The sequence below is a fragment of the Malaclemys terrapin genome, chromosome 12, assembly GCF_027887155.1.
Source record: "Malaclemys terrapin pileata isolate rMalTer1 chromosome 12, rMalTer1.hap1, whole genome shotgun sequence".
Lineage (NCBI taxonomy): Eukaryota > Metazoa > Chordata > Testudines > Emydidae > Malaclemys > Malaclemys terrapin.
Genome location: NC_071516.1, coordinates 5963293 through 5990645, shown reverse-complemented (window position 1 = coordinate 5990645; position 27353 = coordinate 5963293). Strand labels below are relative to the sequence as shown.

Genomic DNA, 27353 nt, shown 5'->3' with positions numbered 1-27353 from the left:
TACGCACCACCACTGCCCATTACGCAGATATTTCTTCTGGTCTGAAACTAGAAAATCAGTTCACTAACTGTCCAGCTACCAATATTGGCATCCACAATTCATTTGTGGGACCACAAATACAAGCACAAATGTTATGGACACATTTTCACATCTAAACAGTTTGTTGGTTCATATTGTGCCCATACAAAGGAGCACAGCGGTATAAAATTTCAGACGACTATATAAGGCATATACCAATCTAACGTTCCAATTCTTGGTTTAATCCAATGCCCACTGAAGCCAGTGGAAAGATTGCCATTCATTTTAATGTGCTTTGGATCACTTGCTTGGTACGCCCAGTGCTAGGTGCTGTATAGCAAGTGCTGCCATGACTGGAGAGGAGTTTTCATCTCTGTAACCCATTCCCCACCCTTGGGAGATGGGAGTAATGGTATCTCAGTCCATTCTGTCCTTTCTTCCCTGCAGATCTCATTACTGGGGTCAACTCTAGGTGCAGGGCTAAAGGAGACCGAAGAAAACTTTAGACTATACCACATTCCCTTTTGGAAGTTCAGCTGTGGAAGGTTCCTGGTTTCACTTTGTGAAAATTGCATAAGAAAAATGAAAAAGGGTACAATGCTTCATTAAACAAATATTTGGTAGTACAAAAATTCATACCATGTAACCATATTTTGCAAACATCTCACTCATCCTTGACACTGGGGCAAAATTTTACAACTTTTTATAAATTATTATTATGCAACACGAGAAGGAGTTTTTTCTGTGGGCAGCAAATGTAGAGAAGGCTGGAGTGGAATGGGTAAACATGATCCTACCGCAGATTTTTCAATTATGGCAGAACCCCGTGATTTGTGCACAAAACTTTTCACCCTGCTCATTTCCTAAGACAACAACAACAAATAACTCTAAGGTCTGAGGGATTTTTAAGTGAAAGAAAGAGAAAACCAGGAGAAAGCCAGGTTAAGTGAAGAACACCACACGATAAGCTTTGTGTTTGTTGCAAGATAACCATGCTCCTTGGCTATGCAGTGAAGCACAAGGTTATATCGCAAGTCCCTATAAAAAATACTAAAAGACTTCTCTTACCGCTATATTTCTCCTTTCACTGATTGTATCTATCTAAGGAATCCAGGATGGCTAACAAGCAGAGTCATTTCATTGACTTCAATGAGCTTTGGATGAGCTATGGGAGTGGAGGGTACTGAGCACTTTGTAGGACTGAGCCCTAAGAGGGACCCTCACCTGCAGCATTGTGCAGAAGGCACTACAGCAATTTGAGTCACCAAAGTGAAGAACCCACTAACTGGTTAAGTCTTCTCTTGTGTGTGGCTACCACAACAGTGTACTAGACATAACAGTTGTCCCAGAACTACATTAACTAGAACCTTTGTCAGCCAGTCAAATTGGTCTCTAGGTCCGGGCCATGTGATAAAAGACAAAACAATTGTTCTTTGCAGGCAATGTCGTCCACTTACAGCCGTTTGAGGGATTCCAGTTGAGAGAAGGTTCCTGGCTGAATTCTGGAAATTTTGTTGTTGTGCAAGAATCTGCAATGGGGATATCAAGAGTGCCAAAGTGTTATACAGAATTCTATACCAGGGACTGGCAACCTATGGCACGTGTGCCGAAGGCGGCACGCGTGCTGATTTTCAGTGGCACTCCCACTGCCTGGGTCCTGGCCACCGGCCTGGGGGGCTCTGCATTTTAATTTAATTTTAAATGAAGCTTCTTAATCATTTTAAAAACCTTATTTACTTTACATACAACAATAGTTTAGTTCTATATTATAGACTTCTAGAAAGGGACCTTCTAAAAACGTTAAAATGTATTCCTGGCACATGAAACCTTAAATCAGAGTGAATAAATGAAGACTTGGCACACCGCTTCTGAAAGGTTGCCGACCCCTGTTCTATACTATACAGATAACATCCCAGGTCAAGGCTCAGTTTAAATGTTAAGATTGGTCACCAGAACCTTGCTGATGTGCAGAATTTATTGTGTGTGTGTATATGATACTTTGATACTCTCTAGGAGCTATAGGGATATTGTTAATTTGCTAGTGAACACAATGCAATATGCAACATCAAATGCTGAATGTGTATTGGAAATAGTGACTCAGGATTTGAAATAAAAAAGTCCCCAAACCAGATTCTTAAATCAAAACCACTTCAAATTCTGCAAGGGGCAGGGAGGAAGAGGTTGAATCTCTAGGATTGGACCCATCCCAAGCATTTTGTTTCTAGCTTAGATCCAAAACCAGAAGGGACCTATGGATGGATGGATTCAGATACTGCTGAAATTTTGCGAGAGCAGCCATTACTAATAAGATGCCAACGCAAGGAAGCAGACATCTCATTTTAGCCCAGTGCCCTTAAAAAATCTAAATCCAAACCTAATCCTAGAATCAACGGGACCTTGAACCCGAACCCAAACCTTATCCTAAGTCTAGTACAGATCCAACACCAGCCCCTTGACCTATTTCTAGGTAAAACCAAAGTCCAGCTCCAGGTTCTGAGACATATGGTTCAAAGACCCCTGGATCTTAGAAGAACAGGAAGTTAGTTACACCAGTATGCGTAGGTGGGGAGCAAGATGGAATAATTAGTCTATGATTACTGGGAGGAGGTCTGCAGCCATATCTAAAATTCAGAACAAAGGAAAATTGGCAGATGCTAGTGAGTAACTCACCGTATTAAACAATGGACCAGGAAAGGAATATACAGGCAGCCTAGTGTGTGAAATGCGTGCATGGGTGCCCTAGAGTTCAGCCATGCCTCACAATTTCGATTTGAGGTTTAAATGCAGAGTTTTAACTCCCCTGAAATTTAGATCCAGGGTTTTAGTTTGTTAAGTTACAAAGATCAGCTAGAACCTCTTGATCCAGGTCCCGATTATCCTAAAGTTCAGGGATGTTTGAATCCTGGCTTTTTCTTGGGGCCTCTTTCTAGTGTTTGTGGATGTAAAGCACATTTGTTTGCCAATGTAGAGAGGGCTTGCTGAACTGAAGGTGGAATGTGAACCTCCACTTGACTTGTTCTGGCTGCGATGTTCCTTTAAGTAGTACTGGGGAGTAGGAAAGGAAAGCTTTAGTTCTCTAGCCATTCTAGGGCATTACACACATTTTTCTTGTTATCTTTTTCTGATTGCATTTCCCTCTCATTTTCTCATGCAGACTGCCCAAGAGTCAAGGACGCCAGAATCTTTGTAGAAGTGGGGGGGCCAAGGCGGATTTCTGCGCCCCTTCCCCGTATCTCTCCTGAGCCCCCTTTTCTCCTAACCTGCACTCCCGCATGGACCTAGCCCCCTGCGGCCCCCTCTCCCCAGCACTTGGTGCAGCCGGTCTCCTACCTCCAGCAGCTGCACGTAGCTCACTGGGAACCAGCCATGCAGCCTGTCCTCCTCCTGCCCTTCCCACCAGCCGCTGTCTGGCACCTGCAGCACTGTGATCAGCTCCCCCATTGGGATGCGCAGCCCTTGCCGGCACTGCTTCGAGCCTGCCCAAGGCTTGCAGTTTGGGGGGCAAAGCCCCCCCTGCCCCTCCAAACTATGCCCATGTTAAAAAGGGGGGGGGCTTGGCCCCTTGCCCTCCCCCCACCCCGTTCCGGCATTGGTGCCAAGAGTTGACTAATGTTGACCTGAAAAGAAGTGTAAAATCATAGCATTCTAATACGGCTTGACCATTACAGGGCTAGCGATGAATTCACCCCGTTGTGTGTGTGTCAGAATGCACAGAATACATCCTGGGAAGAGCCCCTAATATTCTCACCCACCTTTCTGTTTTGCCAGGACCTAAAGTCTTCTGATTTGAGGAAACTCATTTCCAGGTCTCCCTTAATTTTAGAGGCCCGGCTTTGCTCCATGGAAATGAAGCAGAAGAAATCAGATCCTGAAATTAAAGCTTCAGAAACTTTCCTGCCCATCACCCAAGATGGAAACTCTTCCAATGGGCCGCATGATGAGAAGTCAAGAGTGTTGTGAGCAAGGGAGTCCCCCTTGCTCTTCACTTACAGTCTTTCCAGTTTGGGCAGGTCATTAAAGGTTTCTGGCTCCAAGGTTTCCAGGTTGTTGAAATGAAGATAACTGGCACAAAAAGAAAAGCACAAGGGATGGTGTTATAAAAATGGACTTACGAGGCTGGACAATAGCTCACCGCAGGAGAGTGGTTCAGACAAACGTCCACCAGTCAATCAGCCAGTGCACAGTCAAGGGCAGATTTTCAGAAGACGGTCTTCACATTTGTATCTGCAATTTGCATGTGCAAAACCAGCCCGGGTTGGGAAATCATGCCCTATCTATCCGTTCCAAGAAACTTCTATCAGCTGTCAACAATTCTACCCTACTGAACCATAAAAAACCCCATAGGCCAGACTTTCAAAGCTCTCCCCTTAGCCCTAGAAACACCACCACCACACTGTACTATAGCTTCAGAGAGAGACCCTATTAACCTGGGCTGAGCTTTACGTGGTTCTTCTGAAGCTGCTGTCATTGGAGCTAGTGGCTGCAACAGTACAGGGCTTTCCCCTCCTCCCTCCTGCTACCTAAAGCATTCCCTAGCATCTGTATAGGGTGGTCCTTTGCAAGACTGGGGGAAGGGGAGACGTAGCCTTACATAGGGCCCCCTCCCCCAACACCCGGAAGACACAAGGTCGGTGTCAAGGATCTGTCCTCATCAGAGCGCCCCGTTTGGATATTACTTGGAAAGTGCACTGGCGTAAGTCCAGCCTGCCTAGGGGAAGCGTTCCGTGATGGTTTCGTGGCAGTGGGCTCTCAGCTCTCCGGCTGAGACTTTCTGGCTATTTCTCCTCTTTGTGGGGTCTCAAGTGAAATGAACAAAACCCAAAGTCAGCAAAAGAAGTTAAACAAAGGGGCAAAGAAAAAAGAAAATCCGGGGGCAGTGCTAGCCAGGTTATCGGCCGCTTTCCTCAAAGGGGCCCTGGATGGGCCACAGTCCACGCCAGACTCCACTGGGTCTCCAGCGCAAGTCACAGGATACAATCTCTTCATCCTTTTAGCTCAGGGGATCTGTGCTCCCCATCTGTGAGGACAGAGGTTCCACTCGCTCTCAGACATCTTCTGGAGAGCTGGGAAACTTAACAGCCTGCTCCCTTCCTGGACTGCCTCTTATTGAACGGAGCTTCTGCCTTTTAAATTCCTTCTGCATTCCTGGCATGACTTAGGCTGGGTCTACACTACCCGCCTGAATCGGCGGGTAGAAATCGACCTCTCGGGGATCGATTTATCACGTCCTGTCGGGACGCGACAATCGATCCCCGAATCAACGCTTTTACTCCACCAGCGGAGGTGGGAGTAAGCGCCGTCGACGGGAAGCCGCAGAGGTCGATTTTGCCGCCGTCCTCACAGTGGGGTAAGTCGGCTGCGATACGTCAAATTCAGCTACGCTATTCACGTAGCTGAATTTGCGTATCTTAAATCGACTCCCCCCTGTAGTGTAGATGTAGCCTTAGCTACTCCAGCCCAAACAGCTCCTTAACCGTTTCCCTGCTGGTGCGGGTTTATACACCCCACCATAGTCAGGATAGCCGTCTCATAGACTTTAGGGGATCACAATGATCCCTTCTGGCCCTAGTCTGCCCTCCTGCATATCACAGGCCACAGAACCTCACCCACCCAACTCCTGCAATAGACTCATGACCTCTGGCTGATTTGTTACCTTCAGCAACTCAAAGTTTAAAGACTTCAATTTACAGAGACTCTACCACGGATTCTAGTTTAAACCTGTCAAACAATGACAGTAGAAGTGGCACTGAGGAAGGGATTCCCTAGAGGGGAATGGTCCAATGGAGTGGCAAAGTTTGACCTGTGCTTAACATGAGCAACCCAGCTCTGCCAAAATGTATTAATTCCGGGCTGATGTTCTCGGCTCCACTAACATTCCAAGCCACATCTGCCATCCAATGGTACAGGGTTCTAGTGGAACCTTTTGCATGGATGGGATGAAGGAGCGCATAACCACAAAAATACAGAGACAGGGATAATCAAGGTTCCACTCCCTCCCCCCGCCAACTAGCTGTTACATCAATCCAGAACATTAGCACTGCTCTGAAATGATTAGGAAAAATACCTAAATATCAAAGTGGCAGGAGTAGCCTCCTCCCCTTATGTCACCCAAGTATAGCTCCAGTGGTGATCCCTGATAACTCTACAAGTCTATGTTCTACCAGTTGCATCCAACTGGTTCGAGAAATGATTGCAAAAGCCAGCGTGCAGCTGTTCCGTTCATAATCGAATGAATCTTGATAGAAGATTGGCTATCAGAATAAAGACCAAACCACTGTGACTCAGATTCTGTAGCCTGGAGTTTGTTTTAATAAGTCTCAGTTGCGTGCTTTCATTCCTCTGAAGGAAAGCAGCGGATACTGTCCATCAAACAGGTTTTAGTTTTACTTGAAAAGTTGGCTTGTGGGATGGATTTGAGCAAGGCCGATTTGCTGGGAGAAAAGCCTGTTTCAAGGATTGGAAACAGATGGGGGATTTTATCCCTCTGACACCAAATCTGGTTTGTTCATTGTTAAAACGTGGTTGTGACTAGAAGTGTCTCTCTAAACAGAGCCCCTACGCTACAGCATGTACAGTATCTGCTCCCCAGGAGTCTTCTCAACCTTTCTGCTGAGCTTACCATCAGCACTGCGGAGAGCAGTGGAGTGGAATCCTATTGTTCCTCATACAGCAAAGTAGCCAGTTATCTTCCAGCTCCAGAACCTTGGTTGCTGGTGATGATGCACAAGGCAGAAAGGACTCACCGTTGGCTGCATCCACCAGCATGTTCAAGTAGTTTTTGTCCTCCTGCCCGCTATGCTCACAATCTCTCACTGTGCATGGGCACATGCACACCCGCACCAGGGATTTCTCATGAACCACCCCTCCCCCTCACCCCCGTGCATGCACAAAGCCATCCCAACTTGCGAGGATGCTTTGGAAGATTTACCCCTTGATTTTCTTATACCACTTTGGCCATGAAGTGCTGACAGTTGGAAAGAAAAATGGCTCTAACTGACAAAGAGAGCAGTTAGCTATGGCCAGAGAGGGCACCATTACAGAATACTGAAACATCATTACAGGATCCAGTAGCTAGACAGAGTGTAGGCTCCCATCATCCCGGGGCATCCCAGGAGGCATGGTCTGAAAGTCTTTCTATTGCTTGGTACCTCAAAGTTGGACTTCAGCAGCCATTTTAATGCATGCAAACACCACAATATCGACAGTTGCTATAAATACTCAACATACTGCCTGTTCGCTTCGCCCATTTGCTTCCAGCAATAGATGAGCTGGATTGGAGAAAAGAAAAACTGAGCCTAGCCCCCAAATTCAAACAAAGGGCCAGACACTGGGCCCTGCTCTGTGAAGATCTGCCCCACTTAGGATAAAGATCTTCTAGTGGCTCCCACACTTCCCTATCACCTCCCAGCACAAGGAAACCGTCGAGGGAAAAGGAGGGAAAGGGAAGCATGGACAGAGCATTCCTACACTACAGGGATCTCCAGCTGCTGGAATATCCCTTGGGGCCATGGGCAACTGAATGAAAGTAAGAACAGTCTTCAGCATTGACCAGTCAGTGTGGAAGGACCAACCCTTCTTGAAGTCCTGTCATCAGTCTTAAGTGCCAGGCATAGCAGTTCAGAGGTGTCTTAGTGAGGGTTTCCAAAGTGAATCATATTCCCAAGCAGCAAACAGAGCTCTTTTGTACTTACAGCTGTTCCAGAGAATGGAGCCCCTTGAAGGCATGTTGCTGGATACTCTGAATTTCATTTTTGTACAGGTAGCTTTGGGGAGAGAGGAGAACAGAGAAATGTGAAGCATTAGGATAACTGGACATTGCTGTATTCAAGATACTCAGAAAAGAGCTATAAAGCTGGACCCAGCTGGTGTGTGAGCTAGGATATACTTATGTCAATGCCATTTAGAAGAGCTGGCAAACAAAGTATGCACTTGACTGGCAGAGTTATAGAAGCTATTGGATTTTATAGGATTTAGAGGTGCCAACTCACAGATATTTCAAGTTCTGCAGAGCTTCAAAGGACCTTCTTGCAATTTGTTTGATCAAATTATTGTTCAGCAGCCTGTTCAAAATCAGAAGGAAAAAACAAACACACGTGAATGCAATATGCCCGAGACTTGTAAAGTTTCTGACAGCAGCACAGATACCTGTTGAGAAGTCTTAGATGTAAAGTGTAGTAACTGAGGCCTTGTCTGTACTATAAAGTAGTTATGGCTGTATAATTAGACCAGTACTTCCCCTCTAGATGCAATTCTATTGGTATAAAGGTGCTGTATACGACTCTAGCTATTCCCATACAGGAAAGGGAATCGCCATCCCAGTGTAAGTATACCTTTATACTGTATAATTGCATCCACGCTTGTACCGGCCTAGCTGTATTGGTGAAAACAAAAACAAAACCCACTCCCCTAACTGACACAGTTACACCGATTTAACTTCTGAATGGAGATGAGGCCCAAAGCTTGTGCCATTGCAGTAGCTGCCCCACTACAGATTACAGCCAATCCCCAAGTGCCTCCTAAGGCCTGGTTTACACTTAAAAATTGGATTGACCTAGTCACATGGCTCTGAAAAAGGTCATGCCTTGTGTGACTTTGTTAGGTCCACTAACCCACTGTGTAGCTGTGGCTAGAATTCCTCCATCAACCTGGCGACAACGGCTTGGGCAGGTGGGTGGATTAACTACATCAATGGAAAAATCCCCGCGTAGGAAGCGTGTACGTTATAGTGCTACAACAACACAGCTGCAGTGCCGTAGCTGCGCCGTGGTAGCAGCTGTAGTGTAGAGATATGGTAAGAACTCTCAATGCCAGGCCATAGGTAAACTGAACCCCGCAGTGGCATCTCTTTACCTCCACTTAGACTCATCGACTTTAAGGTCAGAAGGGACCATTGTGATCATCTAGTCTGACCTCCTGCACATCACAGGCCACAGAACCTCACCCACCCACTCCTGTAACAGACTCCTGAGCTCTGGCTGAGTTACTGAAGTCCTCAAATCATGGTTTAAAGACTTCAAGTGACAGAGAAGTCACCATGTGCACTAGTTTAAACCTGCAACTGACCCAGGCCCCATGCTGCAGGGGACAGCAAACCCCCACCCCCCGAGGGTCTCTGCCAATCTGACCTGGGGGAAAATACTTTCCTGACCCCAAATATGGTGACCATTTAGACCCTGAGCATATAGGCAAGACGTTGCCAGGTAGACACCTGGGAAAGAATTGTCTGTAGTAACTCAGAGCCCTCCCCATCTAGTGCCCCTTACAGTTATTTTCATTCATGCATCAAGTAGTTCTAATTTTTAAAAATGAATTGCAGTGTTGTGGTTTTTATGTGACACTCTCCCAATCCTTGGTGTTAATACATACTAGAGGGTGAGTCTTCCAGTGGGACAAGCTTTGATAGGGCATAAGAGCACAAACGACAGAGCAACATAAACCCCCATTCCATAGGTTAAAAATAATTATAAAATGGCAACAAATTGTTCTGTGATCTAAACAATTTAGGGGCAAACATGTAAAAACGAAAAGTAAAGAACACCATCCAGACGTATGAAGCTATTCATAAAATGCTCATATTTTCTTTCTGGTGAGCGTAGAAGTCAGATTTTAATACAAAAGCTACAGAGGTCATTGCCCATGCAATACACATCTGATTTGCACATGCAATTTCTATGATTATCCAGGCAAATGAATGATTGCATGTGCCAGCAACCAAAAAGGTACATTTGTTTGTACAATTAACCAATTTGTGTGTGCTGTCACAGCAGGTGCACATCTAATTGGTATGCAAATCTGATCTGCAATCCGTCAAAACAAAAGCAACCTCAGTTAAACTAAATAGTTTACAAGTAGTTTTGGTAGAAATCAATTTTTATTATGTTGGTTTTTAAGGATTTTTTTCCAATTTTTATCCATTTAAATTTTCACAGTTGAAAGAAATTGGAGGGGGGGGGGGGCGCATCAGAAAACAGGGTGGCACACAATCATTATTTAATGACAGTAGATGATGAGGTTCAAAAAGTTCAAACTTTATAACCATCAATACACAAATTCTCAACATCACAGGTCAAAACATACGAAGTAAATATCCTTAAAACAAACCCTAAGAAGTTCTCAAGCAGCATTTTTCTTACTTTGCCTATTTGTAAATTTAGAGCTCGGACTGCAAATGTCACAGGCTGAGAAGTTAAGTTTTGAAAGTGCTGCCCTGCATAGTGCGGATAGAAATGGAGAAGAGGGTGGGCAGTGGAACTACCTGCTGGGAGCGCCTTCATTGCAGAGAGCTGCTTTTCTGATGGTGTAGAAGAGAATGCTGCTTTTTCTCCACAGTTTTGGCTCCCTGTAGATTATACTGGGTTCTATTCAAAGTCTTGGTCCTAATTTTCCAGGATCTGCATGGAACTGACCCTGAGTAAGTTATAGAACCTACCTCTCTAAGATGAGGACACCACCTTCCAGGGTCCAGCTTACCAGCGTGGGACTTAGAGCTTTCTCCGCAACAGGTGCAAGGTCTGGCACCATTGCTGGGGAAGGCTAGAATGACCGCAAATCTCACAGCCTTCCCAAGGAAGTATAAAACTCACTTCTCTGACAGAGACAGGAAAAGAGGTGAAGGTGAAAGAAAGGGGAAGGAATAGCAGGAGCGGAAAGAGCAGAACAAGAGTTTAGAAATGCATTGGGAAAATAAAACCATGGCTCCAACTGCCAAAGGGGATGCAGGGGAAAAAAATCAGACTGCTGGTCTATTGGGAATTCAGGCTCTCAAGGTGGGTTCTTAATAGCACCTATGACTTCAGAGCACAAATATCATTGACAGTCAATGGACTTGCACCCCTACGTTACATGGATGCTTTTGGAAATCCGGCCTGTTGTCTCTTGGGAGCTGCCCAGATATTACATTATAAAAACATCAACAGACAAATCGGCAGGTAGCTAGGGGGACGGACAGACAGATAGAAAAGATTAATACAGACAGATCCTGCAAGAGAGATCTCCACAGCTGGAAGCAATGGTTCCAGAGACGTGGCCTAGCCTGCTTTCCCCATGAGGACGCCGGGCGATGGCAAAGCCTTGGACCAGCCTACTCCGCTCCAACAGCCAGCCAACCTGAAAGAGGAAACAGCTCCTAAATACGGAGCAATTAGCTTCTCTGCTGATTGAACTCTTGAGTGCCAGCACAAGGTGTCCAAATAGCCCAGGAGAATAATGTTGTCTATTTACCCACAGAATAAGTACAGCACAAGACAGCAGCAGCAATGCATCTTCGCAATTTTTCCCTGTACGTGGGCTTAATCCTGAGCAGGAGGGATCAACTCCGACGGGAAGAAGGCAGGTCGGTCCCCATGGCTATGATGTCATTGCTAGGGAGGTGGACACCTGTCCACTACAATGGACATCAACAAGTCATTTCATGCAGGCTGCCAGGTAACCACCAGGTAGCAGGGGCAGGGCCTGTCTCGTGCGGTGTTTTGTACAGCCCCTAGCACCACGGGACCCTGATCTTGGCTGGGGTCTCTAGATACAAATGTAATAACCATGCGTTTGGAACTGGTGTGACTTCAGCAGGTGATTTCAGAGTGAAACCCTCTGTATTTCCAAACTCTGCTGCTGTTTAAAACCTCAGCCCACCCCATTTCAGCCTGACAGCTATTTGGCTGATGGTACTGATCCAGTCCTTTGCCCCGATCAAAGCAAAATAACCCCCTCTGTAAATGCAAACTGTACACACAGCACCAATGTATTTGTGTTTCTGTTACCCCATTGTTTAATGCACAAAAATCTGTGGAGAGTTTAAAAAGCAATTAGAAGCAGAACTATCTGATTCCTGCCACAGGCCCCCCTAATGCATGGAGGGGCCTGACCCCAACTCTCACACTTCCAATGTGCCCTGAAATGTACTCAAAAGTGAGGTTTTTTGCAGACAATTTATAAAGTACAACGTAATCTGCTAAGCAGCCAATGCTGATCCAAGCACATTAGAGACAGGGAATAAAAATAACGACAGTTCTATTGGTCCTTAGTTGGTTAGACATTGCAATATCCCCTGAAAATACAAACTGGATGGAGAAAGGCCAGGATTTTTGGTTTTGTTTTGTTAATTTCAGATCCAAAAGATACAGCCGTTTCTAAGCAGGGCAGCGCGCTGCAAGGCAGTGGACCTCCTAACCAAGAAAGCTGCTGTCACAGAGATCAGTAGATAAGACAGCGATTCAGTGTCCTGCTAAGAGTTTAGGTCCCGATCCCACAAGCTGTTCCCTATGAACAGATCCCTGTGGAAGTCCATCCACATAGAACAGCTTGCAAGATCCGGGCCATTCACGGTTTGCCAAGATGGGACCTAAAGGCTCGATCCTGGTTCCCCACTGAAGTCAATGACAAAACTCCCAAACTCCCACCAATTTCCATGGGGGCAGGAATCTCGTACGAACAAGCTGAAACTAAAGTTTGCAGACAAGCATATGTAAGTAAACGTTCTAGAGGAGATAGGATTGGATCAAAGGAAAATAGTTAACCGTGTGTGCCTCAGTGACCCCCTGTGGGAAAGGAAAGGAAATAAAAAGTATCAAAGTTTATTTGTTTGATACCTTATTGAGAAAGCACCATTGAGGATCTGGCCCTATGCCAGTTTGCACCAGCTGAGGATCTGGCCCAAAATATCTAAATTGGATCCTCAGTGACACAGGTCGTATTCCTGCAAAATTGGTTTGGGGTGCACAAGGAACAACCAATCAGGCCCATAACTGTTAACAAGAATATTAAAAATCAAATTTATTTTATGCTTTGCATCTGAAATTTTGTTCTCATTTGCTGAGCACAGCTGAAAAGTTACTTTAAATGATTCTTTTCTTTCTTTTTTGTAGAATTTACAATATTATCGCTATTTGATGATGGGTAAATAGTGAATGTGGATTTAACATGTGTACTTCTCTCTTCCCATTTGGCAAGCCATGGGCTACAATCAATATTACTTGCCTTTTTTATACTCCTCCTCCCCTCCTTTATAGTAAATAAGCTGTGGGCATATTGGAGGGGGGAAATCAATTTAAAAATAATAATATAAAAAGCATCACCCCAGGATGTTGTACGTACTTGTGAGAAAGTTGGAGAAGTTACAACTGCATTTAAAAGTTATTTCAATGTGTGGCCAGAAATTCCTTCTTGCTGATAAAATGGTTTGGAATTGAGAGTTTCCAAACAAGAAAGAAACAAACATACATTCTGGGGATTGAGTTAATCAGCTCTCAGTAGACCAACATTCTTTGGTACAGGACTAGCACTATGTAGTACCTCAAATGGCTAGATAATTCAAGACAGAACTCTCTGGTTCCTCTAACCCATCCCCCAAACACCTTTTATTCTGAAATCCAAAGGAAGGCCACAGAGGTCCCCATAATAGTATTTTGCTTTTATCTAGTGCATTGTATCCAAAAATTTCAAAGCACTTCACAAAGAAAGACAAGTAGCATCACTCCCATTTTTCAGACAGGGAAACTAAGGCACAAAGAGGTGCAATGCCCAAGGTCAAAACACTATGCCAGTGGCCGAGCCAGGAATAGAACCCGTAATGCCAGATTCCTAGCCTAGCTCTGGACCATACCACCTTCCTGTGAAGCTTGCTGGAATTTTATTTCTCAGGCAAAGGCCTATTTTAAAACAGTGGAGTCTATGCCCTTCACAAATGCCAGCTACTGTACAATAATGCTGTCACATGGTCCCCAAAGCGCTAGACTATAATACAGAGTGCTCACGGTGTGGACTCTGGGGAGAGCACACACAAACTGGGTGGGCGGCTTGGAACACTCAGCACTGGTCTGCAGCCAGAAGGCATTTGGACTGAGGACCCCACATCCCAAGGAGGAGAGCCAGACAAGAAGTTTACACCCCAGGAATGTACCAATTGTCTTGACAACACAGGGATCTAAAGGTTGAGCCCAATACAACCGGCTAGTGACCATCCTTAGCCAGGGCTGTAACAAACACATTTCACCAAAACAGGATTGAGAGGAGCAAAAGCAGAGAAGTTAACCTCTCATATGTGCAAATACAGACTTTCCATCGGGTATCCTAAATGCTTGGGACTTGTTAGTCTCCACACCACCGCTCGTGACCTCACATTGCGGTAGATCTCCAGCTGACTTCAGTGAATTCCCATCTAAACAACTCCTGATTAATTGCCTGCATTTTGTGGAAGAGAATAAGAATTATGTTTTCTCTCCTCTCCCCTCCTCCCCCCGGAATAAAGGCTGCATTGGCAATGACATTCCATTGACATAAGACTTTCCTCCCAACCTTGTGACTCCATAATGGGAAACAGGTAAACACAACCCGAGCCATCTCATGTCCCACAGGGGAAGGGGGGAAGTGTGTCATGGAGAAGTGACAGGACCAACCGTGCTGGAGCATTTGACACACACCATGGTTTGGTTTCTTGTTGAGAGCTCCAGAGAATTAAGCTCTGATATGAATTAGGAAAGCAGTGATGGGGAGCTCGCCAGGGGTAACTTTAGACAGCTGAACAAGGAAGAACTGGCACACGCCTGCTAGTTGGAATTTATGTGTGGGGAGTGGTGTGTCTGGCACATCACATTTAGTTAATTTAATGGACCAGAAGCCTAACAGCAAAGGTTAGCTAGATGGCCGGGGAACTGAGAACATAGAGGGAGATAGTCAAAGGCACAAAGATATCCAATTTTCACTCAGTCAATGGGAATTAGGCACTTAAAGCCCATCTCTGCCTTTCGATCCTCCTCCCCCACAGTAATTTCTATACAGGTGGGCTCCAATCCTGCATGTGACTTAGCCCCAATTCCACAAAGCATAGAATATGCTTAATGTTAGACATATGCTTACGTCCCATCTACTTCAATGGGATTTAAATATGTGCTTAACTTTAAGCTAAATGCCTTAGTGCTTTGCTCACTCATGGCCTATAAGCAGGAAGGCTTCAACGGGTTCCACACGGGTGAAAGGGTCCATTTGGATGGAGTCACTTCCAGGATTGGGGCCAAATGATATGCTCTTTGGGGCAGGAGCAGTGTCTGCTTCTGAGTTTTGTGCAGAACCAAGCGCACTGTTGGCATTCAAATGATGATTATGGAAGTGCCAGCTGTTAAGTTAAGGATGCCCTGAGTTCAGCCCTTAAAACAGGGATTCAAATGCTTTGTTACATATGAAGAATAAAGCACGTTCTCCCCAAAACGTATAGGTATGAAATGACATACTATATCTTAGGCCTTGGCTACACTTACCAGGTAGTTCGACGGCTGGAAATCGAAGTTCTGGGTTCGACTTATCGCGTCTAGTCTGGACGCGATAAGTCGAACCTGGAAGTGCTCGCCGTCGACTGCGGTACTCCAGCTCGGCGAGAGGAGTACCGCGGAGTCGACGGGGGAGCCTGCCTGCCACGTGTGGACCAAGGTAAGTTCGAACTAAGGTACTTCGACTTCAGCTACGTTATTCACGTAGCTGAAGTTGCGTACCTTAGTTCGAATTGGGGGGGGGTAGTGTAGACCAAGCCTTACATTTATATAAGCATACGAGCTCTCAGAGCAGCAATCTTTCTTGATGAAATGCACAAGTGGGTTCTAAATTTGGAAACAGACGCAAAACACTAGATTTTGCTCACTTTGGAAACACAGCCATCTCTGGAGTGAAAGGAAATGAACTACCATTATCTGCTTGCAGAAACTCAAGGCAACAGTTTGGAGCAGGAAATGCAGAAGCAGCACATGTGCAACTGGTAGAGCAAAGGGGTTGAGTCATGCAGAGCATGATCCTCCTAGGGAGAATAAATCCATGATCCGAGATGAACACTTCTGTAATGCAAGCTCTTACACCCCACTCTGATGAGCCCATGTCTTCAGCTTTGCATTTCATCCAGCAGATGGCACTGCCTGTAGCACAGAGCCCTGTGACACTATGGTCCAGGGTCGTCACCGCTTCCTAACGTGCTTCGGCAAAACGAGGAATAGTTTTATTTGCCTGTTCGAAAAACTGGCAAAAAGCAAAAGTTTGCCATTTACCCGGAGGTGTTTGCCCACTTCTCATTCCTATCTATACATCTACCCTAGGTTTCTCTGTAGCATCCATGACCATAGCATCTAAGCACTGACTACATACCCAACGTTCCTTCTATTAGCAAACTCCCAGCCGTTACTGGGTGTGCGGTCACTGCACAGTTAACCCAGGCTATTTGGGTGTTGTCCCTAACCCCCCAATCCCATTCACACACAAAATCCCTCACCCATGTTTGGAGGTGCTTTCAATGTGGGCTAGCTGGCCCGGCCAGGGAGAGGGTTGGACCCCGGGGCCACTTTCACTGTGGCTGGTAACCCACCTACCTCTCAAGTGCTGATCGTCCTCCAGAGCTTTCCCCCAATCCCCCATATGCCTAGAAAAACAGACAAGTTCTCACACAATTCACTGGGAAAAACTCAGAGCAGCCCAGTTGACTTGCAATGCAAAGAACCCTGGGATATGCCCCCAGACATCCCAGCAACACACACGAGTGAGTGCACCACCACTGAGGACGAAATAACTTGGGTAGGGCTTTTCTCACACCCGTGCTCGGCTAACCCAGGTGCTGATCACCTGGGCTAACCCTGAAGTAAAGACATACTCAAGGTGGGAATTGCAGAAACCTCTCACATACAGCTCTCTGTTGCCTCATCTCCAGCTTCCTTGTTATTCCAGCTCAAGGCACCAGGTGTCAATGCACCTCAGCCTTGAGCTGCAAACCTGGCGATGATTCTACTTCCGGCCTCTTCTGAGGCTTACCAGCCATTACTATTATATCCAGCAGGCCCGTGAGGCCTGGGCTTAAGGTGCAGGGCTTTTCCAAGTGCCTTTTTGTAGTGGCAGACTGAGCAGGCCTGAGAGTGCAGGAGGGTCCTGGATGAATGGCTGCCCGGCATCTGTCTAGCAGCTGCAGCTGCCTTGGCCGAGGGGAGAAGCCGCAGTGGTGTGTCGGCCGCACGCACCAGAGGAGCAGCGTGCCAGCTGGCTGGGGCGGGTGGGTGCAGAGAGTGGGAGGAAGGGAGGCTGAGGGCATGGGAGAGCTGCAGAACCAGCACAGCAGAGCTAAGTCTGCAACCCAATCCTTTGACTTTTGAGTCATCCTAGATGCGGCACGCAGCGGCTTGTCGAAGCGGGAGGGTTAAGGATATTAGGGAGGGGTGGCACTGACAGGTCTAGAGCCTCAGAGCTAAGATGGGATCAAATGCATTCACTTTGAACCCAATTGCAATGCAGTCCCGGATCTTCGGCGGTGAAAGGCTAGTGCAGGTGAGGGGTTGTGCCAGCTTCCATGCCACCAAAGCACCTGTCTTCCTGATACTGGCGTTGGTTACGGAAATGGGCACGAGAAACGGGGGGGGGACCCTCAAGACTCATTGTGCTGTGTTAAGGAGAACTCTGTCCACAAGCTCATAACCACAAGGCTGAACGGCTCTGTATTTACCCAAGTTCGTTAACGATCAGCATGGGCCACGTAACAGGGGCCAGAAGAGCTAGGGCTGGGAGAGTGCCAGCTAGCTGACAGGCAGCCGACAGGACCTAAAAGCTCACCAAGGTGGAAAATTCTTTCATTGCCGCTGCAGGACCCTACCGAGAATACTAGACAAGGTCTGTTTAGGAGCATATTCTGCTTGCAGCCTTTCAATACTCTAACTTGGATTTGTTTCTTTTAAAGCACTGCAATTTATCAAACCTGCTTCAGGGAAAGAAAGCAAGGGGCTGGAGCCAGCAGGGAAATCTTACTCCAGCCCAGGCTGTTTAGAAGCCCCAAGAGACCCTCAGTATGTTTGCAGTGTGCTCCTTTCATGGCAGTTTCAAAGCCCACCTCCTTGTCTCACTCCCTGTTAGATTCGGAGTACAAAGGTTTCCTTAGCAGGGAGGGTTTACAGATGTCAGCTCGGATATTCCACAGCCACCCTGCCTGGAAAGAGACGCAGAGCAGAGACTTCGCCACACAATCTGCTGCCCTTCCTCTGCCAGCCTGCAGGAAGGCCATTTTTATGTATTTATTTATTTAACAGCGGGGGAGCAGCATTTAATTCTCCAGCTCACATTGCCTCTGGGCCTCGCACTGCATGCTCAGGACTCCTGCACATGGACCCTGACCCAGCCTCAAACCCTTGAGAATGTTTGCATCCAGCACATTAGCAAGAAACGAAAATCCAGAACAAATCTCACAGGGGGTTGGTTTTTTTAAGAAAAAAGTCATTTTCTTTGTGATTTCAAAACCCATAAAGATGCATGGGGCAAAAATTTGCCCTGTAACAAGCCAAATTCCACAGCTTCTTTCAGTTTTGCTGCAGGAAACAGACTAAATAAATGACAAACACCCAAACTGTGTAGGGCTGCTGTCTCCCATTCTCTGTGGCACATTGCAATGTGACCACCACCACAGACAGGATGCTACAATTAGAACTGTGCAAATATCTGATTTTTCTCTTCACTGGCAATTCTGAAAAAAATCAAAAAGGAAATCCATTCTCTCATTTCTGGTTGAACAAAATGTTTCAATTTGACAAAAACGGAAATGTGTTTTGATTATAACCATTTTTAAACGTTTTTGATTTTTTTAAAAAATGTGATTGAAGCAAAAAGACGTGTTGAAACAATCCGAAAAATCAAAACGTTTTGTTCCAAAAACGTCAACACGTTTCAATTCTTTTTTTGAATTTTCGTTTCACATTTTTTTCCAGCGGAACAATCCAGTGAAACAGACACAAATACGTGAAACATTTCTGTGTCACCAAATCTGCAGTTTTTGTCCCCACCCCCAAAAAAAGTTTTGTATGAAAAAAAAAAAAAATCGCACCCAGTTCTAGTTTAACGTCAACCCCAAAAGATTCTCGCTCTGCTTTACTGTCAGGCTGGTCCTATAGTAGGACAAGTTACAGTCTGGTTAAATATCAGGCCTGTGCATACCAATTTGGAATGATGGCAATCCCAAATGCTTTGGTGTCATGAAGGGGCAGAAACAGGAGTTAGTCACCCAACTCCCATGGACTTTCAAAGGGAATCGGGCACCTAACTGCCTTTTGTAAGCCTCCACTGGAATTCTTATCCCGTTGTCCCAGGACGCAATATCTGAATCAACAACAATTACTACACCTTGATTTTACCGCATGTATGCCATTCTTCCTGCTTAAAGCCCCAGCACAGAACCTCAATTGGTTGAAAACATGTGCTTAATTGCTTTCCTGAAAACCTCATGTCAAATGTTGCTGTATACTTTTAAGACACACTTTTGTAAGGGTGCATAGGTGTAACAGAGCTCTGATCTATTAAACTTCCACCCTGACTTTGTTTGTTTCTTTGTTTTAAAAAGTCTGTTTCCAGTTGACTTATATAAACCTGGGAAATTCCACTGCAGCCAGAGGAAGGCATGGCTGTTGCAGCTTGATGGGAAAAACAGCCATATCGTGGGTGATTTGGTAAAAGGCCGTTGTCAGTTCGCAAAGTCAGTCAGTCACTCCTCTGCACCATCCGTGTGGGATGCCAGCAGACTCTGAACCTCGGACTGGCAGCCATAGGCGCCAACTTCCCCTCTTTTCCGTGGGTGCTCGACCCCGCCTCTGCCCCCATCCACACTCCACCCCTTCCATAAGGCCCCGCCCCCCTCTTCCCCGCCCCCATTCCAACCCCTTCCCCAAATCCCTGTCCCAGCCCCACCTCTTCCTCGCCTCCTCCCCATAGCACGCCGTGTTCCTATTCCTCCCCCACTCCCGGAGCATGCTAATGCTGCCAAACAGCTGTTTGGCGGCAGCCAGGCAGGAAGCGCTGAGAGGTAGGCGGAGGAGCGGGGACACGGCATGCTCAGGGGAGGAGGATGTGGGGCGGGGGGTGAGCGGAGCATGGCTGTCAGTGGGTGCAGAGCACCCACTAATTTTTCCCCATGGGTGCTCAAGCTCCGGAGTGCCTATGCTGGCAGCACTAAAAGTAGGGGGCTCTGCCACTTGAACTAAAGGAGTAATGCCTTTCTTTGGTAGCAATACTACTCTTAAACCTCTCAGGTGGACCAGCCATGAGAGGGAGACATGACACACACTGTGCTCCTCTGTTGTGTGCATAACCTGAAAATCAGCTGTTGGATTCAAGAAATATTTATCCCAGGCTGCACTTCAGCCAAGAGAAATCAAAGCCCTTTTTAGCTTGCTACTTGTTCCATGCGATTGGGCAGACAGAGGAAGACGCTGGAAGCAGCTTAGATGGATGGACCCCTTCCTCAGCAAGTCGTTGGATTTGTTGCTGGCCTGGGTTTATTTTTCCCATCTGAACGCTTTCCCCCTTAGTGCTGCCTGGATGCTGGTGAAGTTGCTTGTCAGCTACTCTCCACACAGTCTGGTTAGTCATTTTCTGCTGCTTCAGATGGCCACAGGGTGTTTTCTGGGCAAAATTTGCAAGCCCGTTCCTCTGTTTGATAGGAAGCAGCGAGCTGTAAGGTTGTCCCAGAGAGAAACTTGCATGTGCAGTTCCAGGGCTTGCTCATATTTCTTTCATCAACAGTAGCCTTGCCCAACTCTGGCAAATGGTTACATTGGCACCCCAATGCAAAAGTTTGTGTGTACACGGACATGCACGCAGAACCGTGCTGCCTAGAGGGCAGAGAAATCATTATCTTCTTTCCCTAAGCCAAGGACAATTCATTTGGGAGACTACCTAGCAGCACTTTCACTGAATGCCTGATCTTTTAATCACTAACATATTTCTAAAAAGTTTGCCCCGCCAAGCAACCTTTTCTCGGTAGGCGGTAGATGAGAGGCTGCTACCAATCAAACAGATAAGGCCAGTTCAGCCATCCTAGCCCTCTCCAGCTGGGCTGGACCACATGCCCTCATTTATTGGAGCCTGAAGCAGAACCCAAGGAATCAGGGACTGGAACAGCAGAACTCTTGTACATTTCACTGCCCTGTCTACTCACAAGTAGCTGGTCAGGCAGGTAGAGTAGATCTGCACGCAAGCATACCAAAGTAAAGGTGAGGTGTGTGTTTACAATTTTAGGCCTGCCAGCCTGAAGATTGTCCCTCTGAAAGTAGCTTGGCGGTCTCATTTTGCTTCCTGCCAAACATCTGTCCACATCGCAAAGCCATGACCTAATTTGGAATGAGTTGGTTTCTTTACTCGGGACAGCTCCAGGGCTGGAAGAGCAGGGAGCTCATCACACCTAGATTGAGGTGATTTGGCAGGATTGTGTGGAAAAAGTCTACGTGCTTTGTGATAAGATGCACACCTGTCTAAGGTCTCTCTGTCTCTACCAAGGCATTCATTCCACACTCCTCGCCCTATCTAAGTCCCTTGCAGAATGACACGAATCCACCATGTTGGCCTTTTCTCCTGATTGCTCTTGGTAGTTACATATCCCATGGTGCTATTTGCAAGATTAGGAATATTGGTCCTGGTGTTCTAGACAAGTAATAGCTTCAGCAGTTACATTTCACCTACCTTTATTTACCAGTCACTTTAATTGGATAGGTATTGCCTCTTTGTTTCCTGTCCTTTTCATTGCTGCGTTTTATTGCTGGCCTCGTATCACAGCTGCCCCATACCAGCACAGAGGTAGCTGAATTTCAGCAGTACAGAAAGGGCAGTGATTATCGCATGGGATCCGCAAGCACATTGTATCTGACCTTCTGAAAGGTGCTATAAAATCAATACATCATCCTAATAGCGCCGGCTGATTGGTTGTCCCCGCCCCCAAAAAAAGTTTTGTATGAAAAAAAATTGCCTGATTTCCAGCTAGCATTACGAGTCCCTTGCTTCCAGGAGGATTAAGTTCAGCTGCAATTTAATTTTAACTCTGGGAAAGGGGGGAAGTGAGAGAGTGACCCGTAGCCATGCCTGGGGAGGTTGAAGTTTTAGTTGGCCTGGGAGCGGAGCAGACAGAGTTGTTGGAACGTATAATGTGCCTGAGCTAGATGGGCACGGACAGCACAAGTTCTCTTCCAGTCTATTTGACTCAACCCAGCTCTGCTGCCAGGGATCAACCCACAGCAGACTGACTGCATCAGCTTTGCACAGCCTATGCCATCAGGAGAAGGAAAGAAATCCTGATTTAGAGGTTTTTGGAGGGTGAGACTAGGGACAACATGTGCCCGTTTTATCACCACATGTGCCGGAGAACTCCCGTGGCTGTGCTGAAGCCTCTGATTTATTTTACCACATGCTCCCCACGAAGACCTCCAGTATGGCCAATTCCACCGCCGAGGGGTGGCACACAGCTCTGTTCCCCAACCCGTCAGGACAAGTTATTGTGGCAATATCGCATGTCACCATAAAGCCTCCTATGACCACTGCTTACTATTCTAATTATAACTGTCCCACTGCCACCTTGTCCTTCCCACACCTGTTTGCTGTAACCAGCTGTTGTCTTTTGCCAGACTAGAAGCTCTTTGGACCAGGGACTGCCATTTCATTAGGTGTCTCTACAATGGGGGCCCCAGACATTCAGGACCGGCTCCAGGCACCAGCCGAGCAAGCTGGTGCTTGGGGCGGCAGCTTGTAGGAGGCGGCATTCCGCCCAATCCTAGGGCGCCACGGCCGCTTTTTTTTTTTTGGTTCCGCTCCGGCTGCCTTGTAGGGGGAAGCGGCTCAGAGGATGGGAGTGCCCTGCAGCAAGCCCGGCAGGGCAGCCCGCGTCCTTCCCTCCCAGCTGACCGGAGTGGTGCAGAGCCCTCCCGGCAGGGGGCACGGCGGGAGGGGGCGCATGGCAGCGCCCCGCTGAAGCCCTGGCTGCCCCCCTTCTCTCTCTGCCCCCGCTCCCTCCTCCTCCCCCCGCTAGCTGGGGCACATCTGCAGGGCAGGGTGTCCCTCTGCACCCACGCTCCGGCCGCACCGCAGGTTTTTTTTGCTTGGGACGGGCAGAAAGCCAGAGCCGGCCCTGCAGACATTAATTGGGGTTCTAGTTGCTCCAACAAATAATAGGATAGCATTGAGAGCTATTGTGGGTCTCTCACAGGTAGTGGCATGTGACGGGTGTGAAATTAATCGGTGCCCGATTACAGGTCCTCAAGCACAGGGCTGGGTTACCAGCATTCTCCATGCAGCACTGAAATCTGGCGCACTGGTAGAGCTGATTAGAAGAAGCTTCCACAGTACCTATGCTGGCGCCAAGCAATGCCGGCTCTTCTTAGTAAGGCCAAGGACTGGAACAGCGCAGGTCAGAACTCAGGACAACGAAGCTCTGCGTAAGAGGGGACGTGACCTTGCACTGCGTTTGGCTCTGGCTATCAGAGCTCACTGCCTCCAACCCTGTCATTCACACAACTGATCCACCTATCCAGGGCTATTAAGAGCCCAGAAACCTAAGCCAACTACTTAGCTCCAGTTCCCGTTAGGAACAGGCCTGGGTAAATAGCTACATGGTACCAGCACGAACAGGAGTCTATCCATTGACTTCACTGGCCTTTGGATAAGATCCTAGGATATATAAATATTTAATGATTGCATCATGTTAATTCCAAACATACTAGCTCCCAATGCTCCACAAAGGGGGAAGCATGTGGCAGATTGCTTGATTTTTCTGACCGAGGCAAACACACACACTGTAACACTGTTTTATCTTGCCAGGATCTCCCTCGTCCAATGTACAACAGGCTTCTTGGCTGGGCTAGATAACAGAAGATCTTATATTAAAGTATAAACAAGATGGCTCAATTAAGCAAAAGCAGCCCCATGACAATACTTTCCACTGAGTGCACTTGAACTGGAACGAGAACGAACAACTTCTCTCGCTTAGCACAGAGCAGTTAGCACATAGGAATAAAAAAATTACACTCTCTCGTGATTTTGTATTTGTATTACAGCAGTGCCTACAGAGTCCAACCAAGATCGGGGCCCCATTGTGCTTGGCTGCAGTGCAGATGCAGTCCCTGGCCCCCAAAATTTACCATCTGTAGAGATAAGACAAAGGGCCAGAGAAAGGAATCAGATTATCCCCCTTTTACAAGATAGGGATCGAGGCAGAGAGAGATTAATAGTGAAATCTTGGCTCCATTGACGTCAATGTCACCCCAAGAGAACTGAGCTCAGTGGTCCAGTGGCTAGGAGACTGAACTGGGAGTCAGGAAAGTTGGGCTGTATTCCTGGTTCTGCTAGTGACCTGCCTTGTGGCCTGTGGTGAAATCTGTGCCTCTTCTCATTCCTTGTCTGTATAGACTAAGCTCTTGGGGGCAAGGACAGTCTCTCAGGGCGTGTTTATACAGTACACCGCACATTGGGGCCTCTGCTACCAGACTGAATCCCAGTCCAGTAACGTAACGATTTATTTATAGTAAAGATGGGAGAAAGCCCCAACTATCAGATCCAAATTTTGGAGGAAGTTCGAAGGGTCTGTTTGAATCCAGGGCTTTTGGTTTGGCTCATTAGAGAGTTAAAACTCGGCTGGAAAACCTGGACCCTGATCCAAACTTTGTCCAAGTGCTGGGATCCCAGGTTTTTGGTCCGACCCAGGTCTTCTAAGTAATATACATAAGGCTTACTCAATCAAAATCTGCTGTTTCCACCTCAGGGTGAAACGATAGCCAGACACTGGGATGTTCTTTGCATTACAATGAGAGCTTATATTAAACAACTCAGAAATATGTATTTAAACTTTCCAACAAGCGAACCCAGGGCCTGCTGCAAGGTGCAGGCTGCAGCTCATCCTCTGCAGTGTGGTCATCTCACCTTCCAAGGTGGAGGGTGACCATTGCTGCCTGCAGCCACATCCCACGTCCTTATACAACCACACACACACACCCCTGCTGCCACCCCTCGACTGAAACCCTCCCAGGGGTACATGTTACTCTCTGTGGGAAGAGGGGTTGGATGAAGGATTTGAGGACTTGTTTCTAGCCAAGACTGCCCACCCTAAAAGCTTCCTAGCACTTGTAGGGCACTTCACATTTACGAGCATCTCCACAACACGGTGAGCGGTACTTAAATGGCGATTCCTGCTCCCACTTTGCAGATGAGGAAACTAAGGCAGAGAGGTTAAGGGACTTTCCAAAGGCCACACTACAAATCAGTGGCACGGCCAGAAAGAGCTAGTTCTAACTCCCAAACCTGTACCAATAGCCTCTTGTTACAACACAGTCAAGAAGAACAAGGAGTTTGGTGTTGACTTCACCCCTCATGCAGGACCTGCTGTGGACAACCCCTGCCCCATACTCGGATTGTGTTTGCTCAACTGATTGCATCTGCAAAAGCCATCTTGCAAAATGGGCACTGAGGCCCCAGCTATGCAACTGCCAAGCAAAAGTCTGGGGTTTGCATGCTTACCCATGTCTAGCAGATGGCTACCAACCAAGCAAAAAGCACTTAAAAATCCCCAGCCAGACCCCCACCTCCAAATCATGAGATTAGTTAAAAATCATGAGATGTATTTTTTTAAAAAAACAATTTCAGATTCATTTTATTTGTCTGCTGGTTTCTGAGTCTTTAGAATACATTTTCCTTCATGGGTTCCAGATTTTTCATGCAACCATGAGGACTAGAAACTTGAAACAAAACAACAAAAAGTAGAGATTCATAGAATCATAGAAATATGGGGCCTGGATTCTCAGGCAATCCCTTAATTCTACGAGATGGGACTGTAGGAAAGATGCAAGTACCAGTTGCGAGACTCACAAAAAAATCATGAGAGTTGGTTGATGTCCATAATTCAAGGCTGGCTGAAAACCTCTTTCCTTTCCACCTGGTTTGCTCTGGCTCAGAACCTCTAGAGGAAGGTTTCTGCAGGATGCATGTGGTTTGGCCAACCGGCTCCAATGACCGGAACAAACCAAGTCAATAATGAAGTGGTTCTTTCTGATAAAGACACCAGACACTAAGAACACAGGCAGCCTCCCCTCACAAACTAACTGAAATCCTTATTGCATGGATCTTCCTGCCACAATCCTTTCACTACCCTGGTTCTCTAGACTGGAGAGTTTAGGCTTCTCAAGAGGCCAGACTGGAAATCTGACTGAGGTTTTCTTTTTAAGTTTAGATCCAAGAACACAAAAACCTTTCCACAAAGTCATTCTGAAAAATGCACTTGGAGCTTTCCTCCTGGTATTCATTACAACTACAACAAAGGCTTCTATAATTTCCTTTAATTCAAGTACGGAGGGGGAGGTTGTCAGTGGATGGTTCAGTAGCAAATCTTGCTGAAGGCTCTAATAAACCGATGGGTATTGTCAGAGGCCAAAGAATATGGAGTCCCCGTTCCTGAATGTTATAAACTAGCAAGCCCCAGAACGACGCTTCAAGTACAAAAGGTCAAATATTAATAGGAACCAGAGAGCTCTACAATGCGAAACATGCGCTGTTACAATAAAGGCCCCCCAAACCAAACTAAGGTCAGTCCTACCCAGTGGAACAAGTAGCAAGGTCTATTCTGGCTCACAGGTAACAATATAGTGAAGGGATTGTGGTCTGCTCGAATTCCCACTGGCACTAGGAGGGGCAAGGGGAAATGCTAGAGTTGGAGTGAGCACCAGCAGCTCGGCAGAACACACTTATTTTAGTGCAGCTAGTGAAGGCAAAGATAGTATGTGGATATTGGTTCTTCATCTCACACTAGGGTTACAGAATATCACAGAGTAACTGGAGGGTAACCACCCAAGAGTGGTATGTGCACAAGGTGTCCTGGTCTTCAGCTGTGTAGCTGAGGCAGGCAAGGGGGGGAAAAAAGATAGCTTTAAGCCACTGCTCTGTTCGTCTGTTCCTGGGTCAGCCAAGGCCAAAACTGTCCTTAGGGGCTTCTCTAAGCTCTACTGGCTGTACGTGTCCTAGGCAGCTGGCAGGATGCACCACGAGAAAAGACAGTTTCATTGCTCAAATGGAAGTCATTAAACTCCAGCTTTCACTGAAAATGATAAGAAATGTTGCCTGGGTTGGACTGGGGGAAAAATTGTATGCAGAGAATTTAGCTGCATCCCACAGCTCTGGGCACAGCTGAACAAACCCACAGGACTGATATCTTCACTAAGCCATTAGAAGGAGTGGCCAATGCATTTATATAGCAGTTAGACGTATGGCACATACTCTTTAGCTAACCCAAACATCTTTAGTCCATTATATGTCTAAGCTCCCCCAGCCCAGAGACTGGTGCCTGTCACATTGGCACTACACTACCTGTTTGGTTCCTGTAATGATCGGGGCAGACAGCACCTCCACCAACAGGTGGACCTGCATCTTTATCTTCATGCTAAGTTATCTTGTTTTGATATTATGCTGCTATCTTGGTTCATGGGGGCTAGGAGGAAATTAACTCATGACTGAACATGCTGGAGTTGTTACTTGTAGTGTTCCAATAACTCCTTTAAGTTCTAAAAGCGAGAATTACATTGCAAAACCAAGAGGGG

General features: G+C 46.7%; 1 protein-coding gene across 4 annotated transcripts in view; it reads right to left on the bottom strand.

The window, feature by feature from the left end:
* Positions 1-27353, bottom strand: part of LOC128845879 (peroxidasin homolog) — a 66403-nt gene that overhangs the window by 30056 nt on the left and 8994 nt on the right. For all 4 annotated transcript variants that reach the window (XM_054044936.1, XM_054044939.1, XM_054044938.1 and 1 more), the window contains exons 3-6: positions 8007-8078; positions 7710-7781; positions 4009-4080; positions 1476-1547 (exon numbers count right to left, since the gene is read on the bottom strand). In XM_054044936.1, the coding sequence (XP_053900911.1) occupies positions 1476-1547; positions 4009-4080; positions 7710-7781; positions 8007-8078 (288 nt within the window). The remainder of the gene's footprint in view (positions 1-1475; positions 1548-4008; positions 4081-7709; positions 7782-8006; positions 8079-27353) is intronic.